Source organism: Dipodomys ordii, unplaced genomic scaffold, assembly GCF_000151885.1.
Source record: "Dipodomys ordii isolate 6190 unplaced genomic scaffold, Dord_2.0 Scaffold43, whole genome shotgun sequence".
Lineage (NCBI taxonomy): Eukaryota > Metazoa > Chordata > Mammalia > Rodentia > Heteromyidae > Dipodomys > Dipodomys ordii.
The window spans coordinates 2,812,558-2,838,770 of record NW_012267259.1 but is presented as its reverse complement, the minus strand read 5'-3'; the positions used below and the strand labels follow the sequence as shown (position 1 = coordinate 2,838,770).

Below are 26,213 nucleotides of genomic sequence, written 5' to 3'. Positions count from 1 at the left end.
TGTTTCTGGAAAAACAAGGTTATATGTGGCAGTGATTTATTATCATTACATTAGTAAACCAGGGGCAGTAAACTATTAAAAAAAATAGACTCTATCCCACCAAAGAATGTACTCCCAGGCAAAAAAAAGGCAACACCATTAAGGATTTTCTTGGACAATACAAGGAAAGGCACAAGACAAGAGTGGAATGGATTTCAAGCTGGATGTAACTGGTTCATCTCTCATTGAAATCTGAGATTCTTTGAGATATGAATTAGAGAAAAGCCACCCAGAACCATATCCACATAATAATCAGACTTTAAGAACAGTACAGAAATGATTTTACCCTAAAGTGGACATACAATTTAAACAGTGAGATTCTTTAGTCTTATTCATGAAAAATGACCACTTCTAAGTGATGGAAATACAGTTTGACAACCATGTTGTCAGACAGTAACTGGTAACATACAAGGTATTTTCCCAAAAGCATAAGACAATATAGGTCAAATACAAGCAAACAATAACTAGAAGTACTTCTGTAGTTTATGGCTCTTATTTGAAACCAAGACAGGCGGCTTGGCTCTGAAGAGATACTTCTCAGCAAATATCTTCCACATACTTTCTGAAGATGATAACATGAAAACCTTTTTTAAAGTAGAAAAAGAAGCAACAAATTATAGTACTGCGTGGTTAATTCATAATCTGGATTTTTTAAAAAAATCTGTTGTTCTAAAGCTCTCTCCTCACATTTTTATTCATCATTCATAGTAAAATGGACCTAAAGACAAAAATGTCTAAAGATACCTTTTTATAATTCTGCCAGTAAAACTTGTGTTAAAAAAATCAATAAACTTACATACATAAATTTAAGTCTTTACCAAAAGTATCTGTGAGCGCTTAAGAATAGAAATGAATTGGTAGCAAAGCTGGTTAAAAAACAAGATGTGTAGCCAGGTATCAGTGGCTTACACCTGTAATCCTAGCTACTCAGAAAGCTGAGATCTGAAGACAAAAGTTCAAAGCCAGCCTGGGCAGGAAAGTCTATGAGACTCTTATCTCCAATTAACCACCAAAGAGCAGGAAGTAGAGCTGTGGCTCAAGTGGTAGAGCACTAACCTTGAGCAAAAAAGCTCAAGGGCAATGCCCAGGCCCTGAGTTCAAACCCCAGGACTAGCAAAAAACCAAAAAAAAAAAAAAAGTCATGTAACTTGGATGGAGATGTAGATTTAAGTCACAGCAGTGAGCACTCAGTGGCCTCTAGGATAGTCTGATTAAAGACCTTCTGAGTGAGGCTGTAGGACTTGATATAAGAATTATTGATGAGTGTTTCTAGAGCTCAAATGTAGAAAACACACCTTAAAGATTAATAGAAAGCTTATAGAAACCCTCCAAGCTAAAAAGTAAAAGTATCTGGTAATCTTTGATTTTATTTCACACTACCTTGTAGAAGACAATCTATTTGTCATATTTACCACTAGGCCAATTTTTGCTTTAGTAAAATAAAAGTTCAGAAAATAACCAACTCTACCCAATACATAATGTCCATGGGAAAGTCCTGGTAGAGTGTGAGGGGAAACCAAAGCTGCCCAATACATCTGGCTGATGGCTGTCATTCAGTAGAAGGTGTCTTGCCACTGAGATTGGACTCAAAAGTGCAAAAGAAAAACATTTTAAAAATCAAACCTAGAATTCAACTTGTATGTTGAGATTCAGTTTTATTTATTCTACTAGCTAGGTAAAAAGCATACATATTGTGTCTGTGGTACAGTCAATACATTCTGCAACTTTTCTACTTAAATTCTCTATACAAAGTCACTGCCGATTGATATGATCATTGATGGCAAAAGGCTTAGAATAACCAAAAGGTATAAAAAGTTTGCGGTCTTGCCCCAAGATACAAAAACTGAATTTTAAACAATGTCATAACATACATGATTTAAACAGTATATGAAAAAAAAAGTCACACATTAAATCAAGTACAAAAATATCCAAACTACCTATGAGGAACTGCAATGTTTCCATTATTCTGCACAGTATTTAACATAGAATTTAGCAGTTTCCAAAATACTCATTATTTAAGCACTGCCACCTTGCAGAACAGTGAGATAATAGTGACACTGCTTTTAGTGTTTTTAAAAATACAAAAATTTCCCCTATGAATTAGTGAAGGAAAGAATTTCTCTTCTAGGCCTCTAAGTAACCAACCTTATGCCTAGAAATATAGAAGAATACATCTACTGTTTAACAGGGCAAAAGTACACTTCCTGATAAAGTCATCCAATGGGGATAACAAATGTAATTTTGAATGACATCTGTCTTGTAATTTTAACGAATTCTTAATATACACATAGATTAGTGTTTTGTCTTGGCAAAAAGAAAATTGAAGTTGCAAGACAATCTGAGTTGAAATCTAGTTTAACTTGCAAAAAATATTTTGGATAAAAGGTTATAATACATTACTATCTTAAGTCTTTAAATACAGAGTAAAGTTGCTCTTGGTAAATTAACTCACCCACATGGCACAGTATTTTGGAGGAAAGTACGTTCAATAATTAACAACTTGCACACAGAGTATCATAGGTGAATTAACTTTGAGAACTTCTCTGCCTTTAAAATCAGCAATATTGAATTTATTCTGTAATAACACACACGCTGATGTTCTGCATATAAAAGGCTCTAAGACATTTTAAAGGACTAAAATTTCCAGCACTGGAATGACTCCTTCATACATAACTGATGACAATTAATAAGTGTGTTCTTCCTGATCTTCAAGCTCTGAGCCATGCCTGAAAAGTCTAAAGAGGAAAAAAATAATTGTTTTAATCCAGTTTCTGTCTGCTAGGAGCAAGGCAGCAAACACATTTTTTCAACCCTTTATAAAGCAGAACAAAAATGAAATAAATCTTCAGATTATAAACAGGACTGTATTTTATAGTCCACCATCCTGAATGTGATAAGGGTCCCTATGGCAAGAGACCTCAGTCTAAAGGTTGTGGGTCTGCAATAGGCATGGTGTGAAGCACTTCATCTAGAAGCTGGAGGGCCCGGTGTAAGTGAATCTCAATCCAGCACGGTGTTTCTTTGATACTCTGTCTTGGGTAATCAGGTCCCCAGCCTTTTACAAAGCTCATCCTGAGTATGCACAAGCGACGAAGGTCATCAACACCAATGCCGGCCGCAGCTGACAGACCTAACAGAGAAGTTTGGAAATGTCAGAGAGATAGGTGATCTCTTCCCATCCTCCCTATTTTATTTTCCTCAGCATACAACTTATCTTCTCTGTTAAAGTGCCAAGAAGTAACTGTAGTCCTAAACCTCAACAGGAGCTGAAAACTTTTGGTTTAAGCAGCTTTATATTCCACCAGGTGTCTTCTAGTCACCACCAATTAGAAAGTAAGCACAATCTACCAACACCCCTATTTTCCTCTTTACAAATGGAGGTGAAGGGCTTAGAAACAATTTGCTTGTAAACAGTAGACCATGTCTACAGACTGGTTCTAAGAACCTATGTCTATCTAAACAGCACAGTTCAGAGTAAGACATGACTACTACGCAGACAGTACATATGCCTGGTTCCACATTCAGCTGACCCCGATGATGTCTCTCTCTCTCTCTCTCAATTTCGCAGTATAACTCAATGGAAGCAGGTAGATGGCAATATAAAATTTAATACTAGTTAGAACTCTTGAGAAAAAAGGATTTGTAACATTAAAACTAGCAAATGATATAGATGCTCAGATCTGTTAAAAAACAAACTCTCTAATGAGTATGTGGTATCTATGTCTATGTTGAAAACTCCTGAACATAAGTCACAATGGAGTCTATATCTAATCCTCCAGTCAAACATATAGCCATATAATCAATCTGCATTTATTAATATTACCATGAAACTAATGGGAAGAATTTGCATGTACTGTAGAGAAACCTGCAGGACCACTGCAGTTTTCTTAGCCAGTGTGATTTGCTTACCACACTGAAGAGGTTAAGAACAGGGGTTGAATGAATCACTAGTTATGCCTTCAGACGTGGAAGATGGGTGCCACGTGTTTCCATCATAAAAGTCTATAGTCAGGAGTTTAACTCTGCAGTAAAAAATTCCCCATCAGTGTGAAACTTGGCACACAGTTCAATTTTACTCTACAATTTAAAAAGTCTACAAGTTATCAAAATACCACCCTTATTTAGTTTTCTTATTTAGTTTTCTTCCATACTTAGTATACTTTTTAAAGTTGAAGAGGTGTCCAATTCTGAAACTGAAATAGCTTTCCTTACCAGAATAAAGTCAATCACGCCTTGTTTAAAACCCACCCTGGCTGGTGAGATAATAATAATAAGCGTCAACCAAAAAGTAATTGCCCCCTGTATCCCAGATTCCCCTTTGTTCTATCAAAAAGAATACAAAAAGGGTCCTATTCTAGGCAAAGGCAACTATTACAGAAGAAAAGTTTTTACAAGTTCAAAACTGTTATCACCCCAGTAAAAAATTTTAATTCCACCATATGAGGAACTAATCACCTAGAGACTCAAGATTTAAAAATAATAATAAAAGCATACTTACTGATAGCGGGAGCTATTCCACCTACTGATCCAGGCCCAGGGATGTTTCCTGCCACGGCTGCTGCCTGGGCAGCAGCTGCAGCTTGTGCAGTGGCCGCCTGCTGCTGCATTTGTCGATGACACTGACGCAAATCAAAGACCTTTTTTGTAAAAAAAACAAAAAAAAATAGTTAATGTTAGGATTATTTCATACATCAAAAATGTATAATTTATTGAAAACTCATAGCTGTGTTTTGCTTCTTCCAATAAAATGTCTGAAATTACTAAATTTCTATGGTAGATTGTAATTTGTGTGGTACTAATTAGGAAAAGGCTGAGCTTACCAACAGGTACATTTTCTCTGTCACGATGAATTATCTGCCATAGGAGCTCTAAATCAAGCCTCTGGGCAATGTGGGCAAGCCATTACTGTTTGTGAAGTGCCACCTATCTACATTAAGCAATAGTTAAGAAATTGCCCTAATCTTCCAGAGACAAACTGCTGAGTATTAGGCTAAAGTCAATGATCTGACTACCTGGCCACCATCTTTCCTGAACATTTGTTATCCTTCATGGTATATGAAGGAATTAAACAAATTTCAATGTCACTAATAAGAAAATAGATCTTTTTATCACAGAAGCATATTCTTGTACCTAAGAGCAGCATAGTATATTAGATTTGTTTTCAAAATACTCCAGAGAAAAAAGAAAAATCCAGGATAGATCAAATACAAACTCATAATTTATCTGTTGACTATGTGGGGTCTCCTTAAGTTAGTTTCTATTTTCTCAAAGTTTGAAAATATTTATACTTTTAAAAGAAAAAAAGGCCAAATTTGGACCCCACCACAGACATCTACTAATCATATGGGAAAAGTTTTAAAACCTCACCGGAATGTCAGCTTTCTTATCTATAAAATGAGAATAGTAAATACACATACTTCCATAGGATAATTATAAATGAGGCATAGTACACAAAAAGCTATTAATAAATGTTACTTATTATTTTTTGGCGAGGCTGTACCAGTTAGCCACTTTTTCAGGATGAGCAAAGAAGAGCTAGTAAGTAATTTCATTGCTCTTATCAAATAGCATCCCTTGCAAGGACTGTCAAAGTGAGGAAGGAATGAATGTCATTTTCACATCTATCCAGGTGAAACCACTGTAATATTCTTCCAAAAAGCAATAAATTAGAGATAACAAATCATATCACCCTTTTTCCCGAGAAAATGCCATCTTCCTAAAATAATGTATTTTCCAATACTAGAATGTTTAACTGGAGAAAATTACAAAGAAAGACTAGTCATCTAAGTTGCAAGGAAAGAGGACAAAGAGAGGGCAGAAGCAAGGCTACTCAATATAAACTTCTTTCCAAAATCATGTTAGTTTTTGAATCATGTAGCTATATTACCCTTTTTAAAAGTAAACTAAATTAAAAAAAATTCTCTTGGCATACAGACAAACCAAATATGAGCAACTATATTTATCACTGAAGATAAAAGAAATTAAAGAATGCATGACCTACAAATTGGTGACAAATAAAACAGGTTTGAAACCCAAACCATAAATTCTCAGATACTTTTAAAAACTGTCTTCAAACATAGGTAGTTACATAAACCATAAAAATATAACAATAATAAACTCTCCAGACAGTAAAACGCTTTTCTCTATTAAGTGCTTATCTGAAAGAAAAAAAGCCTGTCTTCATTAACACCACTGAAGGACCAAACTTAAGTCCTTAAGCTCTGTTTTGGCTCTAGTCAGTCATTTTGCCAATTATTAGGAGCCTCTGTGACTTGTCTGTGCTGGCTTCAAACTGCAATATAAGCCTCCTGAGTAGCTAAGAGGCGGTGCACCTCTGGCACCCAACTCTATTGTCTTTTCCAGTATTCTGTAATACTTTGATGTGTAGCCTTATCAGAATGGTTTCTTTCACTTAGAAATATCAATCAAGTTTTCCTCCATGTCTTTTCATGGCTTCATAGCTCACTTGTTTTTTATACCTTTCCATTGTCTGATGTTCATTCAAGTACTAAGGAACATCTTAGTTGTTTTCTAGTTTGACAACTATAAAAGAAAAACTGCTATGATCATCTGTGTGCAGGATTATTTTGTGGTCAAGAGTTTTCAAACTATTTTGGTAAATGCCAAGTAATGTGACTGCTGAGTTGTATGGTAAGAATGTGTTTCATTTTCTAAGAAACTGCTAAAACCGAGGGACAAAGGGTGAACAAATGCAGCAGTGGTACTCATTAGACACCATGTTGAAAATGAACTATGTAACTCGTGGGTGAGGATGGGAGGGATACACTGAGAGAGAGCAAGAGAGGACTGACACTTTCCAAAAAGAAATGTACTCTTTATGAAACTGTAATCTCTCTGTCCAACACCTTTATAATAACAATTTTTTAAAATCACTCCATAAGAATTGAAGGTGTGTCTCAAATGATAGGGTACCTATCTAGCAAGCACAAAGCTGAGTTCAAATTCTAGTACCACTAAAAACAAACAAGAAATCCAATTACTCCATAAAAGAAAAAAGTATGGGGAAAGCAAAATAAATATTGGGAAGAACCTAGTAACTGTCAAAGTTGTAACCCTCATTTGTAATCCTAGCTACTCAGGAGGCTGAGATCTGAGTACTGTGGTTCAAAGCCAAACCAGGCAGGTGAGTCTGTGTGATACTAATCTCTAATTAACCACCAAAAAGCCAGAAGTGGAACTGGGACTCAAGTGACAGAGCCTAGCTTTGAGCATAAGCACGGAGCATAGCACTGAGCATTCAGTCCCCAGGCCCTGAATTCAAGCCTCAAATGAGCCCCCCACCCTCCCCCCAAAAAAAGAAAGAAAAAAAAGCTTCACATTAAAATTTTGAACTATAGTTGAATGTGACAATATTGAGTTTACTATTTTAAACAATGAAGCACTTTCATTTCATTTTTATTTTTTGGGTCCAGTCGTGGGGCCTGAACTCTGGGCCTGGGCTATCCTTCAGCTCTTTAGCTCAAGGCTAGCACTCTACCACTTGAGCCACAGCACTACTTCCAGCTTTTTTTTTCTTCTGCTTATGTGGTGCTGAGGAATGGAACCCAGGGCCTCAGGCATGCAAGGCAAGCGCTCTACCACTGAGCCACCTTCCCAGCCCGCACTTGCATTTCTGTTGATATTATTTGGCCATATTATTTGTATCTTAAGAAACTTCCTGAAAATAAGTGATGAGATATATAATAGCTAAAAATGCATATCTGCAAATAAAAATATTGCAATCTGAAATTAATAAAATTTAAGTTAAAAATATTTTAATCATAACTATTTTAAAGATGAAAATCTAAAATTAAAAATGTATTTGTGAGGCACTGGTGGTTCATTTCTGTAATCTTAACTACCCCCAGAAGGCTGCAATCTGAGGATCACAGTTTAAAGTCAGCCAGGGGAGGAAAGGTGGTAAAACTCTTCTCTCCAATTAACCATCAAAAGCCAGAAGAAGTGAGTGGAGCAGTGGCTCAGTGATAGCGCATTAGCTTAGAGCAGGAAAGCCAGACACACACACACACACACACACACACACACACGCACGCACGCACGCGCGCACACACACACGCACACATGCACACACACACGCACGCACGCACTCACGCACGCACACACACCTTTTAAGGTTAATTACATCTACTTTTCTCTTCCCCAAATAGTAGATATCACAAAAGCAAACTGAAACGCGAGCAATATGTAATAACTAGTGAAAAGCACCTCAGGCTCCTCAGGATCTTAATTTGAAATGCTATTTATGCTGAATGTTATTAATATTGAAATGCTATTAATGGTCACGTTGCCTTCCACAAAATCCTAAACACTGGCTAAAATGAAACTCTAGAAGCTGATTTTTACCAATTTCATGTTAAAGGAATACGAATTTGGAAGTTTCATTCACTATTCACTATTTTATTGTATAACTCTAAAACATCTGACAAATCTGTTAATAAAACTGTACGGCATGCATGCAATCACAAAACTACAACTACTCATGTGTTCCACACTCAAAACAAACTCAAATTTTTTTCAGTATTAAGGTTTGAACTTAGGGCTTTACACTTATTACACAGAATCCTACCTCTTAAATCAAGCCTCCAGCACTTTTGGCGCTAGTAGTTATTCTTTAAAAAGTATCTTGCTTTTTGTCCTGAAGAGGCTAGACTATAACCCTTTTATTTACACTTATCATAGCTAGGGTGACAGATTGCACACTATTATGCCCAGCTTTTTCTGTTAAGATAGGCTCTCATAAACTTTTTGTTGTCTGGGTTAGCCAGGAACTTGATTCTCTACACGTTAGCTCCCATATAGCTGAGAGGACAAATACACACCACCACTCCCAGTTAAACACAATTTTTGATTATGTATTAACGTCAGATATTTTTCTTTCTGTCACCTTCACTTCAATTGGATGTATGTATTTGTGCTAAGGTTTGAAGCCAGATAGATGTTCTACCACAGATGAGTCATGTACCGAGCCCTTTATGCTTTCTGCATAGCTGGACTGACACATTCATGACACCATGCCAGTTACTGACAAAGTCTCATGAACGTTTTGCTTAGATTGGCTTCTAACTATGATCTTCTTGATCTCTGCCTTCCAAATAGCTGAGATTATAAGTATGAGCCATTAGTGCCCAGTTCCCTTTCAATTCTTTAAGCAACAAACGGAAGTTTCTAAATCTAAAATATTTGAATAAAATTACAACTAACCTTTATATATGCACTTGGGTAGATCTTATGAACAGCATCTCCAGGTGCACGTCCAGCTTCTCTGTCTAAGTAGTAACTCTGCACAAAGACTGCATGGTCACTAAGGCACCTGACCCAAACGTCACCTTCACCTTTACATTCCAACTGCACACCTTTGCCAATATGCAACCTTAGAAAGGAAGCACAGAATTACATTTCATCTCATGTATTTACAAATAAACTTTATTTCCTATTGCATATACAATAGTGAAATTAAAAATAAGGACATACTATAACACCATAACTATAACCTAGCCCTGTTTAACTTTATAGTTCCTTCTTTCTTTTCCTTCTCATAGCAATAATAATGAGCATATATATAGCGTTTATGTTAGAAACATTTAACATGAAGTCTCATTTAACATAATTGAATAAGGTAAATACTACAATTTCTATTTTTATGAGGAAACGAAGGCTTATAAACTACCAATCAATAGTCATTAGCAACATACTAAAATTAAATTAAAAATTCAGCTAATCATATGAATCAAAGCTTAAGTGCTCAAAAGCTGTATGTGGCTAATGGCTATTAAATTCTACAGCACAGATATAGTTACTATTCAATGCACAGAAACTTGACTATTTTTTATTATATATTAGAGAAATATAAATAATATATCAAAGTTAAATAAATATTTTATTAAATAAAATATATGGTGTATTAAATAAGTAAAATTTATTTATTAAATAAAATAAAATAAATGACCTTTCTTTCTATTTAAGAACTCATAAATTGAGTACATGGAAAAGAATCTCGATTAAAAGACAATGTACTAGATAATTTTTTTAAAAAATAAGTAACTATACATCAATACCTTGCTCTCTCAATAGCTTCTGTCCTGTGGACATTGGAGAGTTGACCCAAGCAAAAGCGATCTCCTCCAGAAGGATCCACATATCCATCAACAGTTACAATAGGGCAACTTGAAGGAACCTTAAACGTCTCTCCTACCTGAACATCCATTTCAAAGTAAGCAATGGAACACCAATATTCAGGAGCTGTATGAAATAAATAAGAAAACATCCACCCATGTGAGAAAGATAATAGGACTCATTTTCACTCCAGAAGACCAGGCTTTTCCTAAAAAAAAAGGTCAAGGGAGACAAGAGGGAAATGAAGTACATAAATATGGTTTAAAACCATATTGAAAGTTCATTTAAAAAGTAGGAATTTCCATGTCTTCTATTTTCTAACTCAGTAACTCTTACATCATTTTAATTATGTAATTAATTGTGTAATTAATTTCACAAGAGGCATTTTTCTGTAAAGTTAATTCATGTTAACAATGACCATTTTAACTTTATAAATTATATTTAGCATATGAATTTGGACAACAAATGATTTTAAATAATTTTACATGACTGAGGAAAAGGGCAATAGTTTAGACTACAAATAGTTGATCAAGTATTTCTGATTTTGCACAAATACAATTATTATATTGAACTCACATACATTAAAATTATTTGGTTTTCCTTTTTGGCTTATTAAACAGACTTTTACACAGCATTAGAAATCTAACACTGCTCGCACAGCAGTAAACAAAGCAGTCATAATCCCTATTCTACAGGGGCAAATCAGTAACCAAATGAACAAGAAAATTCAAGCTATGATGAACACTGAAGAAAATTTGATGGGGCCAGGCTACAAAATACCCCACACACTTTCCTCTTCTATTCTCAACATTTTTATTTTTATTTATTTTTAATTTTTTTCCCCCTGGTTGTAGGGTCTGAACTCTGGGCCTGGGTGCTGTCCCTCAGCTCTTCAGCTCAAGGTTACCATTCTACCACTTGAGCCACAGTACCACTTCCAGCTTTTTCTGCTTATATGGAATCAAACCCAGGGCCTCATGCATGCAAGGCAAGCACTCTACCAATGAGCCACCTTCCCAGCCCCATCACATTTTTAAAACAGGGGAAGGTGATAGAAAATACTCATTAAACATTAAACATTTCTGGATATTTCTTCACTCTTGTACCAATGAGTAAATGTCATTAAATGACAACCCTGCAGCTTCTCAAGTCTAGTAAAAGTAATCATTTGAAATTACTCACTTTGCTCCTCTCTCTCTCTGTCTCTCTCTCTGTCTCTCTGTCTCTGTCTCTCTCTCTCTCTTCCCTTTCTCCCCCTCTATCCCCTCTGCTGTTCCTGGGGTTTGATTCCAGGCCTTGGTGCTGTCCCTGAGCTTCTTTGCTCAAGGCTCTCTCTACCATTTGAGTCATAGCTCCACTTCCAGGTTTATAATTGGAGATAAAATCTCACAAACTTTTCCTGCTCAAGCTGGTTTTGATCCACGTTCCTCATAGCTACTTCTAAGTAGCTATGATTACAAGTATGAACCACTGTCATCTGGCACAGATGGCTTTCTTAATGCTCTAAATTAGTTAAAAGGAAATAAAGGATTGTTATGTGCTTGACTTTGTTTTTCTTTTTTGCTGGTATAGGGTTTAAACTGAGAGCTTAAATTTGTTTGGCTTGCTTGCTCAGTTGGTATTCTACTTCTTGAACCCAGATTTTTGATGGTTATTTAGGACAGGGAATGTCATGGACTTTTCTGCCCAGGCTGGGTTCAAATCACAATTCTCTGAGTCTCAGTCTTCTTAGAATCACAGGCATGCACCACTGGCACTCAGACTACAATTTTTTTTTTTTTTTTTGGTTGGTAGTAAGGCTTGAGCTCTGGGCCTGGCCACTGTCCCTCAGCTCTTCAGCTCAAGGCCACTTAAACCACAGCGCCTCTTCTGGTTTTCTGGTGGTTAATTGGAAATAAGAGTCTCATGGACTATCCTGCTTAGGATGGCTTTGAACCATGATCCCCAGATCTCAGCCTCCTGAGTAGCTAGGATTACAGGCATGAGCCTCCGGCACCAGGCTCAGATTTTAATTTTTAATTTTTGCTCCTAAAGTAAAAGCTAATCTTTGCTTATCACTGGCCAACAAAAATTGTTTTGAAAGACTGAGTTACAATGTAAGAACTTAGTTGGGGCTAGGAATGTGGCTAAGTGGTAGAATGCTTGCCTAGTGCTCACATGAAGCCCTGGGTTCAATTTCTCAGTACCAAATAAACAGAAAAACCTGGAAGTGATGCTGTGGCTCACGTGGCAGAGTGCTAGCCTTGAGCAAAAGAAGCCCAGGAACAATGCCCAGGCCCCTCAGGGAATTAGATTATAGACACAGTTTTTAACAAATAAATATAAATATTGTTCACTTATAATGGAAAATGCATCTCTCCAAGATACTATCTTTCATTTTTGAGAAAACAGTCATCAAAAAAAGTTAAAATCTGGACAAATAACTACAAATCATTCCTTTTATTATTTAGATCTCTAAGATGCCCATGAGAATCTTTTATTAACACATATAGGTAATATCTTTCATATGGTAAATAGCTCCAAAGTACCAAACACACCCAAAATGGAACAGCCGTAGGTCTCAAATCCATTTCTGAGTTTGAAAAAACAACCTCAAAGACACAGAAGAAACTTTTCATTTTAACTTGTAATCAAATTGATGAATCTGATTAATATGTCAACTTAAAGTAAAGCAAATACCAAGTAAGTCTGTGAAAATTAATTAGCTAGACTATCCTTTCTGAAAACTTCAAGACTGGGGGTATGGCTCAAGTGGTAAAGTACTTGCCTAAAAAAATAAGGTACCAAATCTAATCCCTACTATTATGGGGGAGAGAGCTTGACTTCATTTTCTTTCCTATTTGTTACCTAAATAAGGACAACAGACATGTAAACGCCTAACTGTAATTTAGTATGATGAGAAAGTACTAAGTAGCTAGGGACAAAGGACCCAACAAATTTCCCAACGGTGCTGTGCCTGAGCTACATATGGAAAAGTAGGGGTTGCCTAGTTCCTGGAATTCAAGATGGCTTCCAATGATTCTTGTGTTTTGATATTCATACCCATGTATAGTCAGTTCCTGCCCCCCGCTTATCCCCTCCCTTGACATACACACACATTTAAGACAGAAATAATGGTGTAACTTCTGTGGTTCACAAAGACACTGAGATTCTGTCATACTTTCTCCTGATCTCTTGTTGGTTAGGTTGTAAGATAGTCAAGAGCTCTACAAAGAAGTCCATACTGAGAAAAACTTAGAGCTTCCTGCCATATGTAACACTAACTTGCTAAGTATACTGACAAACTATCTCCTGACTACTAGTTGTTAGCTGGCAGTCAAGCTAACAACTTCATCATAACCTCACCAGACCTCAAGTCAGACTATCCAGCTAAGACATAAAAAAGATATCTATGCATAAAAACGGAGTAATAAAACCAGTTAGTATTATTGCTTTTACTTGTCATGTTTTGGAATAATGTGTTATATTGCAATATATACTAGAATATAGTATTCATCAGGTCAACAGTGTATACAAAAAAGCAGAAAGAAAAAAAAAATGTACCCAGCAAGCTTAAATAGTGGAAAATGGTTAAAGCCTAAAATAAGATGAGACTAGAAAAGTATAGAATAGGATCAGAGACTCCCTTCTGCCTAACTAAGGAAGTATGTCCTGCAACCAAGCAACAAGCAGGAGAAGAAAACAAGTTCTTGCACAGAGAAAAAGTATAAAATCAAATTCTAAAAGAAAACTACATAGCAGTAGAGTAATTACTGAGGAGAATGGTAGAAGGATGGGGAGCTCTCCCAACAGAGAGCAGTTTGATTATTCTTTTAACAAAAGGAGAAATGAAAAACTGTTAAAGTAAAACTACTCAGGAAGTAATTAATATCTACAACCAAAAACTACCTGGGAGTTCCAAATTTCTAAAATCATTGAAAGTACATATGCAAAGCTAGTCTTCTCCTGAAAGTAGCTGAACAGAGACCATTCCAGATCATCTTCACCATTAGTCCTTTTCTTTGTCCTTCACCATTTAGTCCTTTCCAAAAATTATTATCATCTTTAAGTGGATGTATAAAAGGACTTGCCAATTTAGCAAAGAAGTTTATGAATACAATGCTTTTCTTATTCTTTTGAAAGACAGAGATGTCAGTGATAAGCAGGCTCCAGAAAAGGCATATATTCATCTAAGTCAATGCTATTGTCTGAACACCAAGGGTTGTTCAACCTAATCAGAAGTTCTACTATGAGAATGAAGTAAACCAAAATGAAGTAAAACACTACCCAAAACAGTATGGTGGTTATTTTGGAGGAGAAAGGAGGAAAAGGTTTATCAGTAAGACAAAAATGCAAGAGGTAGGAGTATTCATAGGGGTGCTGAAATGTGTTCTCAATGTGGGCTGGCAGTTATATAGTTGTTGGCTTTAATATTATTTATCCAGAGGAGGGAAGTTGTCTGAACCTTGGGCTATATAAAACCTGAGAAATTATTTGATATATGATGGAACAGACAGGTATTCTTATCAGCTTCCCAATGGTGCAGCTGCCTGTACTGAATGATGGGAATTACTTGTTCTCATAACTCCATGCTGCTCCCATGGCCCACTGAACCACCTGCCCCCAGGGACCCCACCTGGTTCACAGGAAAACTTCACCCCTGACCTTATCTGAAAGTGCAGGACTGCTGCTGGTGTCAGGAGGATACTCCTACCATAAATCCCAAACAGGACAGTTTGGACAATAAATCTCCAGCAGTACAAGACAAAGAAATTCCGAAGAATGTCATTCTAGAATGTATAAAAACTACACCCCCCCTCCCCACTCTTCATTTCTCCAACCCTGCTGGATATTACATGGCACCCTCTGCAGCCTGCTCTAATCTACTGAGGCCTCTGCCTTCTTTCTCTCCTTTCACCTGCTTGATCTCTCCTAACACGCATGACTCAGTTTCCTAACACTAACAATTTTGTATGGCCAGCAAATATTATAATATCCAAATCTCCCTTGGCAGAACAAAAGTTCCGTAACCCAGTTTATGCTATATATTATGTGCTTTCCTGTATATTACAGTTTTTTAAAAGTGTATGAAAAGGTAAAAGGTCTTGACCCACAAAAGAATGTAACAAATACATAACACATATATACAAAATATATTAAGAGGGTAACAACTAGTAAATATGTAGGGCATGAAAAGTGTTTCTTGCCAGGCTCTGCTGGCTCATGCCTGAAATCCTAGCTACTCAGGAGGCTGAGATGTGAGGATTGCGATTCAAAACTAGCCCAGGCACAAAATCCCTGTGAGACTCTTAGCTCCAATTGACCACTCAAAAATTGAAAGTGATGCTCTGGCTCAAGTGGTAAACTGCTTGAACACAGGCACAAGGTGGGACAGCACCCAGGCCCTGAGTTCAAGCCCCACAAGTGTCAAAAAAAAAGTTTTGTTGTTTCTCACCAACTACACTTTCTTCAACCCAAAGGAAATATGATCTGTCTCCTAAATGAATGAGATCTGCTGCTAATGAACATGTAAAACTGTTCTCATACTGCTGATTTTATTACTATTACTATAAAGCAATTTGCCTTTTTGATCCAGAAGTACTTTTAATCTCCCAAACTGAAATATGAGAAAATTATAAGCACAAAGATCTCTTCAATTTTTTTAAACTGGAAGATAAATTAGAATCAGCATAAATAATAACAGAACATAGTCACACAAAGTTGAACAAATACTTAGAATGTCCAAGTTATCTTTTAATAACCTTTACTGCAAACATATACATTATCTTCCCGTATCCACAGGGGGATAAGTTCCAGGTGTCATTTTATATAAGAGACACATATATCTATAGAGTTTACTATCTCAGGGGCATCCTGGAACCATTCCCCTTGCAAATTCTAAGACACAACTATTATATCTGCATCTTTTTTAAATTAAGAAAAACAATTCTGAGAAGGAAAAAAATTCAAAATTGTATTTTTGTATTAGAGGGGACCTTTGATATTTTTTTCTCATCTTTTCTTTTTTTTCTGGTCCTGGGGCTTGAATGCTTGGCCTGGGAGCTATCCCTGAGCTTCTTTTGCTCAAGGGTAGCACTCTACCACTTGAGCCACAGCACCACTACCAGATTATTTTTAGTAGTTTAAGATATTAGAGATAAGAGTCTCACAGACTTTCATGACCAGGCTAGCCTTGAACTGCGATCCGCAGATCTCAGCCTCCTAAGTAGCTAGGATTACAGGCATATGCCACCAGCACCCAATGACCTTTGATACTTAAAAAAAAATTAGACCTGTTTTATTACTTCAAAAGGTAATAAATAATTAATTATATATGAACTTTTAGTTGAAGAAAGCTACCTAGCTGTTATTCTTCTTAACAGAATATAACCATATAAGTTCTGAATTCTAGTACTCAGTCATGGGTCAGTCATGGGGCTTGAACTCTGGGCCTGAGCACTGTCCCTCAGCTCTTCAGCTTAAGCAACAGCACCACTTCCAGTTTTCTGGTGGTTTATTGAAGATGGGAGTCTCACGGACTTTCCTGCCCAGGCTGGCTTTGAACCGTGATCCTCAGATCTCAGCCTCCTGCCTAGCTAAGATTATAGGCATGAGCCACTGGCACCCAGCTTAAAAATCAGTTCTGAGGCTTTTTTTTGTTGTTGTTCAGTCGTGGGGCCTGAACTCTGGGCTTTAGCTCAAGGCTAGGGCTCTATCACTGGAGCCACAGTACCACTTCCGGCTTTTTCTGCTTATGTGGTACTGAGGAATTGAACCCAGGGCCCCATGCATGCAAGGCAAGCACTCTACCACTGAGCCACTTTCCCAGACTTGAATCTTTCTTCTAAGACAGATACAGTTGAACTCTTTTTCTTTTCAGTATCTATTTAAGATTCTTTCCTGTTTTTTTGTAAGCTACACAGTTCTACAGATGTTGTATTTTGAAGGCTACTTTTTTACTCTTCTGCATATTTATGTATTCAGTACTAAACCTAAATATTTCTTGTCTTTTCTTTCAGACTAGTAAAATGAAGCAAATAGAGGCATATTATGTATGACTATATCAGTTACACTAAAACTGCTGACTAACCTGTATCATAATATATAACATGCTTTAGAAGCTGTCCTCTAACTACATTAAAACCTGAGTGTATACTCCAATTACCATAATGACTATCTAATTACTGGGAATCAATTTTGACATATACTTACCAGGATGATTGGAAATGGGAGGCTGGAATGCAAGCTCATTGTGAACTGGCCCTAAAGAAAAGACAATAAAAATCTCATTTTTATTTATTAAAAGTTTTCCAATGCTAAAACTTTTAATAAACCTTATAATAACTTAGGACTTTACTGAGATCAATCTTATGCAATGCCTAAGAACTTAAAAGTTCTTTATAATTATAATGAGCAAAGACTTTTGAGTTACGTTTGTGGATACTTAATAGCTAACATTTTAGTGCTATCAAGTGTTATTAAGCAATTTATAGTTTTACATGCTATATTTAATGTAGATTATAAATGAATTATTCATATAACATTTAATGCAGTATAAATTATAAGACAATCCACAATTTAAACAGGACTATTTTAAAAACAAGTGTGCATGTTTATTGAATTAAAGCTATATAAGGTAGTAGCTAACATAACAAAACATTATGCATTAAGTCATTGTGCTTTTTAAAAAAGCTCACATGAATTATTGCACTTAATTCTTACAAGACTCCTTGAAATACATAGCTACTACTGTCCTTGAGACTAAATGAGGTTAAGTAAGTTGGCAATCATCATACAGCCAAATCCAGCATACTTAACCACTAATGGTGGTCCAAGAAGCCATTAAAACTTCCTTTCTTGCAACACATTTAGAAATAGTAATAACTAATAAAAAACAATATATAGCCGTATACATATAGCATGAACCCTCCCCCATTTTTTAAATAAATATACATTTATCTGACTGGAAGGAAAATAACAAAATACCAAAAGTGATTATATCTGAATTGTAGAATTCTAGGTATTTAAAATTTTTTTATTTATGTGTCTCAACATCTTCCAAGTTGTCTGTATTATTAGTTTTAAAACAAGAAGAAAAGGGAAGTTTTATATTCCTAGTTTTAATAAGCCAAATGAGCAATGTTCCTGTGCTGTCTGAAACTGCTAGCCATCTGTGTGCTCTACTCCCAATCATGCCTGCCAAGCACAATCAGATTCAATACCTGAGTCTCTACGGCACTGTTCTATGGTGACACATATGAAATCTAAATCACATACAAAGCAAACAGACAAATGAATGGAAATCAATGTGATGCTAATGAATCATCCGCAACAGAGAATGGTATAACTATAAATAATACTGTTTACCAAAAACACAAAAAAAAATAGCAAAAAGAACTAATGGAACTAAACTGATGATGAATGAAAGATGAAAAAACATTTAAAAATAAAGAAACAGAAAGAAAACAAAGTCCTATAAAAGAAAAAGCCCTTACAACAAAAACAAGAGCTTACAGTAATGTCCGGGATGGGGCGGCATAGGCGGGTGGTGCTGAAGATGGCCGTTTTGGTGGTGAGGCAAATTAGGTGTGTATGGTGCAGTCCTACTTCCAGTCCAGGTGGTAGTGCTGTCTAAAAATTAAGGCCCACATGGATTAATTTGCTTTCATAAAGGCTGCCTATTTTTTTCTCAGCTATTTAAAAGACTTTGAAAAGCATGTACATACTATGATGGTAAGTAGCTGGCTGACCAGTAAATCCATTCTGCTGCTGTCCTGGCTGAGGCCCTGAAGCTATCTGCAACAGTCCTTCACTATGGCTGCCTGCCAGAATACTGGCAGGCTGACCTAGAGAAACAAGAAGACATTAACATGGTACATGTACGGAAGCAATCCTATGGTTTTATACAATATGTGAAGGATCAACTATATCTCATAACTCAAAACTATATTCATTGCCTATCAAGTAAAAAAAACCAAAAATGTCTATGAAAGCAAATCTTGAGAACTTCTTCAGAATTGTTCCATCTCAAATAATGTTTGCCTAATTTTAGTGGACTTTATGCTCATTAATATTCTTCAAATGACAGCAAAATCCCACTTCATGTCTAGTCTACCATAACTTCAGAAGAGTATCAGTTCAACCTGTTGCCACATCATCTAATTCTCTCTGGACTTTGATTTGGACTTCTAAAACCCAGGCTCATGCAAATGCTGAAAACTGAAATAAAATAAAATCTTTATAATTATAAAGATACTGGTACTAATAATTTATAATTACCTTTATAATTATAAAGACACTGGTGATACTGGTAATGACAGAATGCTAGAGTTGATTTTAAAAAAGCAGATCAGGAAAATATTTTAAATGGAATGTGATGGAGAAGATGAGGATAAAAATATCCAGTTCCACTGTCCAATGCAGCATTTGGGTTCAAATAATACTACCAGCCTATTTAATTTTTTTTTTCATGTGCTTTCTTTAAAAACCAAGAACTGCCTTTACAAGAACACTATTATAGGCCCAGATGTACATGAAATTAGTCTCTCTTTCTCTCTCTCTCAAAGGACTAATTGCTGGCTTTTATTCTACTCAAAAATCACGTCACAGCTGGGTGCTGGTGATTCATGCCTGTTATCCTAGCTACTTAGGAGGCTGAGATCTGAGGATCACAGTTGAAAGTCAGCAGACTGGAAGTGTTGCTGTGGTTTGAAATGGTCAAATGCTAGCCTAGAGTGAAAGAGCTGAGGGACGACAGTGCCCAGGCCCTGAGTTCAAGCCACACAGCCAACAACAACAACAAAAAATCATCTCATGAACAGTAGGCACTGAGTGAGCCAATCTGTTGTGCTGACCAATCATCTCCAAATGATCTACAACATTAGATAAAGGAAGAAAGCATGGGACAATCACAAAGGTCTGCACACTATAAAAACTGAAATGTGACAGTGTTCATCCAATAGTGTCCAGGAAAGAAGATGCCCCAGTGAGTGAAATGTCTTGTCACTCTCTACAAGTGATCTCTAAAACAAGCAGAGAAAAACTTTGGGCCATTATAATTTGATGTCTATAAACCAACTTTGTTGGCCAAAGACTGAGGGTTTTCCAGGATAGCAGACTTTCAGCTTTAAATAAACCTAAGTTGGTCTCAAAAAGATTAAAAAAAAAAATCCTTCTGTATTGCTTACTGTCTGGCATTTTGGGGGATTTTCTTCTTAAGTTGAAAATATAGTTCTTTTGTCTCTTATTTGGTGCCAGTACCGGGGCTTGAACAAGGCCTGGGTGCTGTCCCTTAGTATTTTTGCACAAAGCTGATATTCTACCACTCAACCTACAGTTCTACTTTTGGATTTTTGGATAGTTAATTGGAGATAGGAGTCTCATGGACTTTTCCTACTTAGGCTGGCTTCCAACCTGGACCCTTAGATCTCAACCTCCTAAGCAGCTAGGATTACAGGCATGAGCCACCAGCACCATCCAACTAATGCACTCTTTAAGAAATAGCACTAGATTATTATGTTGGAAATGAACTTTACAACCAGGGCGGGATGGGGAGGGGAGGGAAGAGCATTGTTCAAAAAAGAAGTGCACTTATTACCTGACTTATGTAACTGTAACCCCTCTGTACATCACCTTTACATTAAAATTTAAATTAAAAAATAGATTTTCAAGCCTGCTGGGGCGTATAATCCTAGCTACTTAGGAGGCTGAGATCTGAAGGTCAAGGATCGAAGACAGTCCATGAGACTCTTATCTCCATTAACCAAAAAGCCAGAAGTGGAGCTGTGGTTCAAGTGTTAGTTTCAACCAGGCCCTAAGTTCAAGCCCAAGGAGAGAGAGAGAGAGAGAGAGAGAGAGAGAGAGAGAGAAAGACACACACACACACACACACACACACACACACACCATTAAGCCAACTGTTTATTTGGATAGCATTGAAATTATATAGCTGTTATTTGTCACTGGCATAATCTTTCTTTTCTCATCAAATGGGAATGTATAGGGAAAGAGTAAATGTCATCACTACTCAAAGTATCAAACACAAGGAACTTTTTTCTCCTCTCTACCTACCATATATTTCGTTAAAGTTAAAAATATTATTAAAAGCTTTTTATTTCTTTTTAAAAATAATGTTTTTTACCAAATTATCTTCATACTCATCCCTCATATTTTCAGTTATTTTTAAAGGTTATCTCTCAAAATTCTCAGTTATCTTTAAAGGTTAATTACATTCTTACTCTTGGTTTCAACACCTCTACATGCTACATACTCTTAGCTAATTTATAAAAACTGTCATTACACTGAAGAAACTAAATTATTTTAGTTTACACATACTTAAAAACCCTGAAGATATTCAGGTACTAAAATGAACACAAATTATAAAATGGCCCACAAGTTATCTGTTCTAAATATTTCTGTCCAGTAATTCCAGGTACATAAGATAAATAATAGAACAAAATCAATAATAGAACATATGAAATAGCCTTCCAATACCTCTATTTCACCTCAATTGCTTTTCTTTATTTTAATTCCATCAACATATTTCTTTTATTTTGCTTCATTTTATTTTTGTGCAATAATGGGGCTTGAACTCAGCACTTGGACACTGTCACATAGCTTTCTCTGAAGACTGATTCTCTACCACTTGAACCATAGCTCCATTTCCCCTATCAAAATATCTTTTTGAAATATATGGAAACATTTTTTTACATTTTTTATTATTATATCTTTAAGTAGTTGCACAAAAGAAGTTCCCATTCTACAAAACAGTATATGAGTACCAGGTGTCTGACAACATTGTCACCCATTGCTCCTAATCCATACCTTCTCTCACTTTTGTTTTTTTTTTAATTGAGATTAGGTAACTACATATATTTCACGGTATTGTGGAATAGTGATACTTAAAGTAACAAACACATTGTAACCTTCACAAGGCAAATTGTCATTATCATAGTCTATAAATTTTGTGAATTCTATGAGCTTTGACAATACAAATTATTTCTTCCACATCAGGTGATGATTACATTTCTTTCCTTTTCTTTCTCTTTCATTCTTCTCTTCCCATCACTGTCTTTGGATTGCTTAGTTCTTTTTCTTCTAAGTCCAGTGCAGCTGATGGGTCTATATGGAAACCTTTTGCCACAAATCCTAAAATATACAGATCTACTCTTCAATTATGGAAATTGACCTCCAAAATACCAAGACAAAATTAGATAGTAGATTGGTGGTCAGTAGCAGTACTCTATACTAAATAAATACAAAATATCATCCATAATGATATTTTCCTCTTTCATGTAGCAAACCAAAAGATATTGCTTTAAAGTAATAAAATGGATTAATGAAAAGTGCTAAAAACACAATCATGGTGACTAAGGATATAACTCAGTGGGCAAAGTAGGTTTAATATGGGTAATACCCTGGTGGGAATCCCAAGCACCTTAGAAAAAGGGGGAAAAAAATCTATTCCATAGATAAAAATTTCAATGTTTGCAGCTGGGAAGGTGGCTCAGTGGTAGTGTTTGCCTTGCATACATGAGAGCCTGGGTTCAATTCCTCAGCACCACATAAGCAGAAAAAAGCCGAAGTGACACTGTGGCTCAAGTGGTAGAGTACTAGCCTTGAGCTGAAGAGCTAATGGACAGTGACCAGTCCCAGAGTTCAGGCCCCACGATGGGAAAAAAAAAAAAAAATCAGTGTTTGAATTTTACCTGATATTAACATTAATAGAATGATCTCTTCTGAGAAAAACCAACAAAGTATCAATCCAGATCTACCAACAATCTATTGCTGATATTTAAGTACATTCCCCTTAGCTACCAAATGCAATTATCATATATATAGCAATGCTCTATGATTTAGTCATTTTTACTGGTTGCCAAACAACGAACTCTTTAACTATTGTTAAAATGTGGAAATATTTGAGGATCGCAGTTCAAAGCCAGCCCAGTCAGGAAACTCCGTGAGACTCTTATCTCCAATAAACCACTAGAAAACTGGAAGTGGCGCTGTGGCTCAAGTGGTAGAGCTTGCCTTGAGCTGAAGAGCTGAGGGATAGTGCCCAAGCCCAGAGTTCAAGCCCCACGACTGACAAAAAAAAAAAAAAAAATAGTGATATTATCTTCTTCTTTAGGCCCAGAGGAAAGCTGAACCTAGGGAGTAGAGCTGTGGCTCAAGTGATAGAGCACTTGCTTTGAGCAAAAAAGCTCAGAGTCAGCACCGAGGCTCCTGAGTTCAAGATCCAGGATCAGTAAAAAAGAAAAAAGATGAACCTGAGCGGGGGAAAATAACTCAGTGGTAAAGTGTTTCCCTAGCACCCATAAGGCCAAAAGTTCAACTGCTACCAATGCAAAAAGAAGAAAGGAAACATGACCCTAATAGCCCTCTGACTCCTAGACTGTGACAGGAAAGGTCACATTGTTACCACAAGAAGAACGTACGTGTGTATGTGTGTGTGTGTGTATGTGTGTGTGTGCACGCACACGCACATGTGTGCACAGGAAAGGTCACATTGTTACCACAAGAAGAACGTACGTGTGTGTGTGTGTGTGTGTGTGCACGCACATGTGTGCACAGCAATGCGGCCTTAACTCAGGGCCTTCCATTCTCACTGTTTTCTCACTTGCAGCTAGCACTCGCATTTGGCTGGTTAACTGAAGATAAAGAGGTTCTCATGCTCTTCTGCCCAAGCTGGCTTTGAACTGGGATGCTCAAATTTCAGCCTTCTGCATAGCTAGGTTTATAGGTATAAACCACCAGCACCTGTTCAGGAAGAATCTTTTTCTAACAGACTTAATAAAAAAGTTCAAAAAAGAGAAAAAAATGTATAAAGTTTAATTTTTGTATCAAAATTGGCTAATGCATTTAATGATTTAGTTATAAATAAGTTTGCTGATTTTTTTCACAAGGGAAAAATGAGGTGGCTGTTATAAAATTAATATTCCCTCAGCTAAAGCAAATTTGGAATACTGGACTAAAAAGAAGGATGCAATTATCTTTAAAAATATCTTGGTTTACTAGTTGCTGGTGGCTTACATCTGTAATCCTAGCTACTCAGGAGGCTGAGATCTGAGAATCACAGTTTAAAGCCAGCACAGGCAGGAAAAGACCCTGAGACTCTTTTCCCCAAATAAGCAATGAAAAGCAGAAGTGGCTCAAGTGGCAGAGCACTAGACTTGAGCATAAAAGCTCAGAAACAGAACCCAGGCCCTCTGTTTGAGCCCTAGGACTGGCACCAAAAATAAAATACTACAGAACAAAACAAAATCTCCTCTTAGTTCAAAATGTATTAGGGGCATGGCTCAGAAAGGAGAGCACTTGCCTAGCATGCACAAGGTCCTGTATTCAATTCTCAATATCAGGAGAAAAAAAATACAACAAAACTACTTGTTAACTCTTCAATGTTTCTCTATCCAGAAATTGTGTTAATGAATGATTAAAATAATATTGTAACTGAAGTCATCACTTAAATTCCAAGTACTAAAAAATTAAATTAAATTAAAATAAAAAAAATTCCAAGTACTAGAATGTTTCAGACTTAGAATCACAGCAACTCAGGAGCCTTCAATTTGAGGATCCCAGTTTGAAGCCAGCCAGGGCACAAATCCAAGGAACTCTTATCTCCAATTAACCAGTGAAAAGCCAGAAGTGTGGCTCTAGAGTGCAGCCATTAGCAAAAAAGACAAGCAGGGCCCTGAGTTCAAGCACCAGTACCAGCACACACACACACACACAAAAAGAATCTTTAAATAAACACTATCCCCCCCCTCCACTCCCACCCCACAGGAGCCAAGGCTGTATATAGCTCAGTGGTAGACAGCTTGCATACAAGCCCCAAGTCCAGACAGAGTTCAATAACCAACACTACAAAATTTTAAAAAAGAAACTGTTTACCTATGAAATTTTTGTACTTGCTTTGAGTTTCCCTCCAAATGACTAAAGATAAATATTCAATAGGAACAATCAATTTGCTGATACTGTCTGTGTAACTTACTTGTAGAAGCCACAGGAATGTTGGGAAAGTTGGTGGTGCTGGTAGCATTAGGCTCAGATGGGGCTAACAGAGCTGGGGTGCTATATGTCTCGGTTGACCCACGGTTACTTGGTGGATGCTGGATGGTTTGAATTGAATGTCCTTCAGTAGGTAACGAAGGCTGCCCCTCAAAGTCATGAACATATTCATCCTTCACCAACATACTTGGTGGAGCTGTGCAAAACATTAAATACATTTCAAAATTTTACAAGTTTCCATTCACAGGAAGAAAAATCACGCATACAACATTAAAATCTATAACATAAACAATCCTAATTTTTGAATATTTAGTAGTTCTAACTTTCTAATATTATTTTAAAAGCACACACTTTACCAGCAAAAACTATTGATTTAGACATAGGAGTACCAGATATGTTTTATCAACCTGACTGAAATCTGAGGGTAGACCATACTCCAAAGGCTTCTAGCAATGATCCTAAAGAGATATTCCTCAGTCTCTTGATAAACTAGAAAAAAGTAATTATGTAAATACATAATATGAGGTAAGTAAAAACCAAATGCTAACAAACTTTCTTCATCTGAGAAGGCCGATTACTATTCAGTTCAAACTGAGACTGAATACTTAGCTCTTTTTGAACTTCACACTAGGGAAGTGAAGGTAATCTGACAAATCTACTTTCAGTATCTAGAATTATAAAGTAACAAATCCTTTGAAATTGATATTCGGTGTCTGTTTAAAAACAAACATGAAAATCCTAAAAACATCAAACTGAAGTGGGACTTGGTGGTGCATGACTATAATTCTAGCACTCACAAAGCTAAGGTGAAAGAATCATGAGTTTATGTCCAGCCTGAGCCACAGAGTAAATGAGACTCTGGAATAAAATCAAACAACAATAACTATAACATACACAAAAGAAAAAAAATCAAATTGAAATTTCATCATAGAATCCCAATCCACATAAGAATGATGATAAATAGATGATATGCAAGACTCAGTAATCAATATCATTCACCTATGTGGTGAGAGAGACAGAGAGAGAGAGAGAGCGTGTGTGTGTGTGTGTGTGTG

General features: G+C 36.4%; 1 protein-coding gene across 1 annotated transcript in view; it reads right to left on the bottom strand.

Annotated features, from left to right (window-relative positions):
* Positions 1-1,674: 1,674 nt before the first annotated feature.
* The window catches only part of Smad4 (SMAD family member 4), a 58,205-nt gene continuing 33,666 nt past the window's right edge, over positions 1,675-26,213 (bottom strand). The window contains exons 5-12 of the mRNA XM_013018886.1: positions 25,142-25,354; positions 18,879-18,998; positions 18,667-18,783; positions 17,365-17,415; positions 10,116-10,299; positions 9,262-9,430; positions 4,538-4,676; positions 1,675-3,169 (exon numbers count right to left, since the gene is read on the bottom strand). Of these exons, the coding sequence (XP_012874340.1) occupies positions 2,958-3,169; positions 4,538-4,676; positions 9,262-9,430; positions 10,116-10,299; positions 17,365-17,415; positions 18,667-18,783; positions 18,879-18,998; positions 25,142-25,354 (1,205 nt within the window). The 3' untranslated portion in view covers positions 1,675-2,957. The remainder of the gene's footprint in view (positions 3,170-4,537; positions 4,677-9,261; positions 9,431-10,115; positions 10,300-17,364; positions 17,416-18,666; positions 18,784-18,878; positions 18,999-25,141; positions 25,355-26,213) is intronic.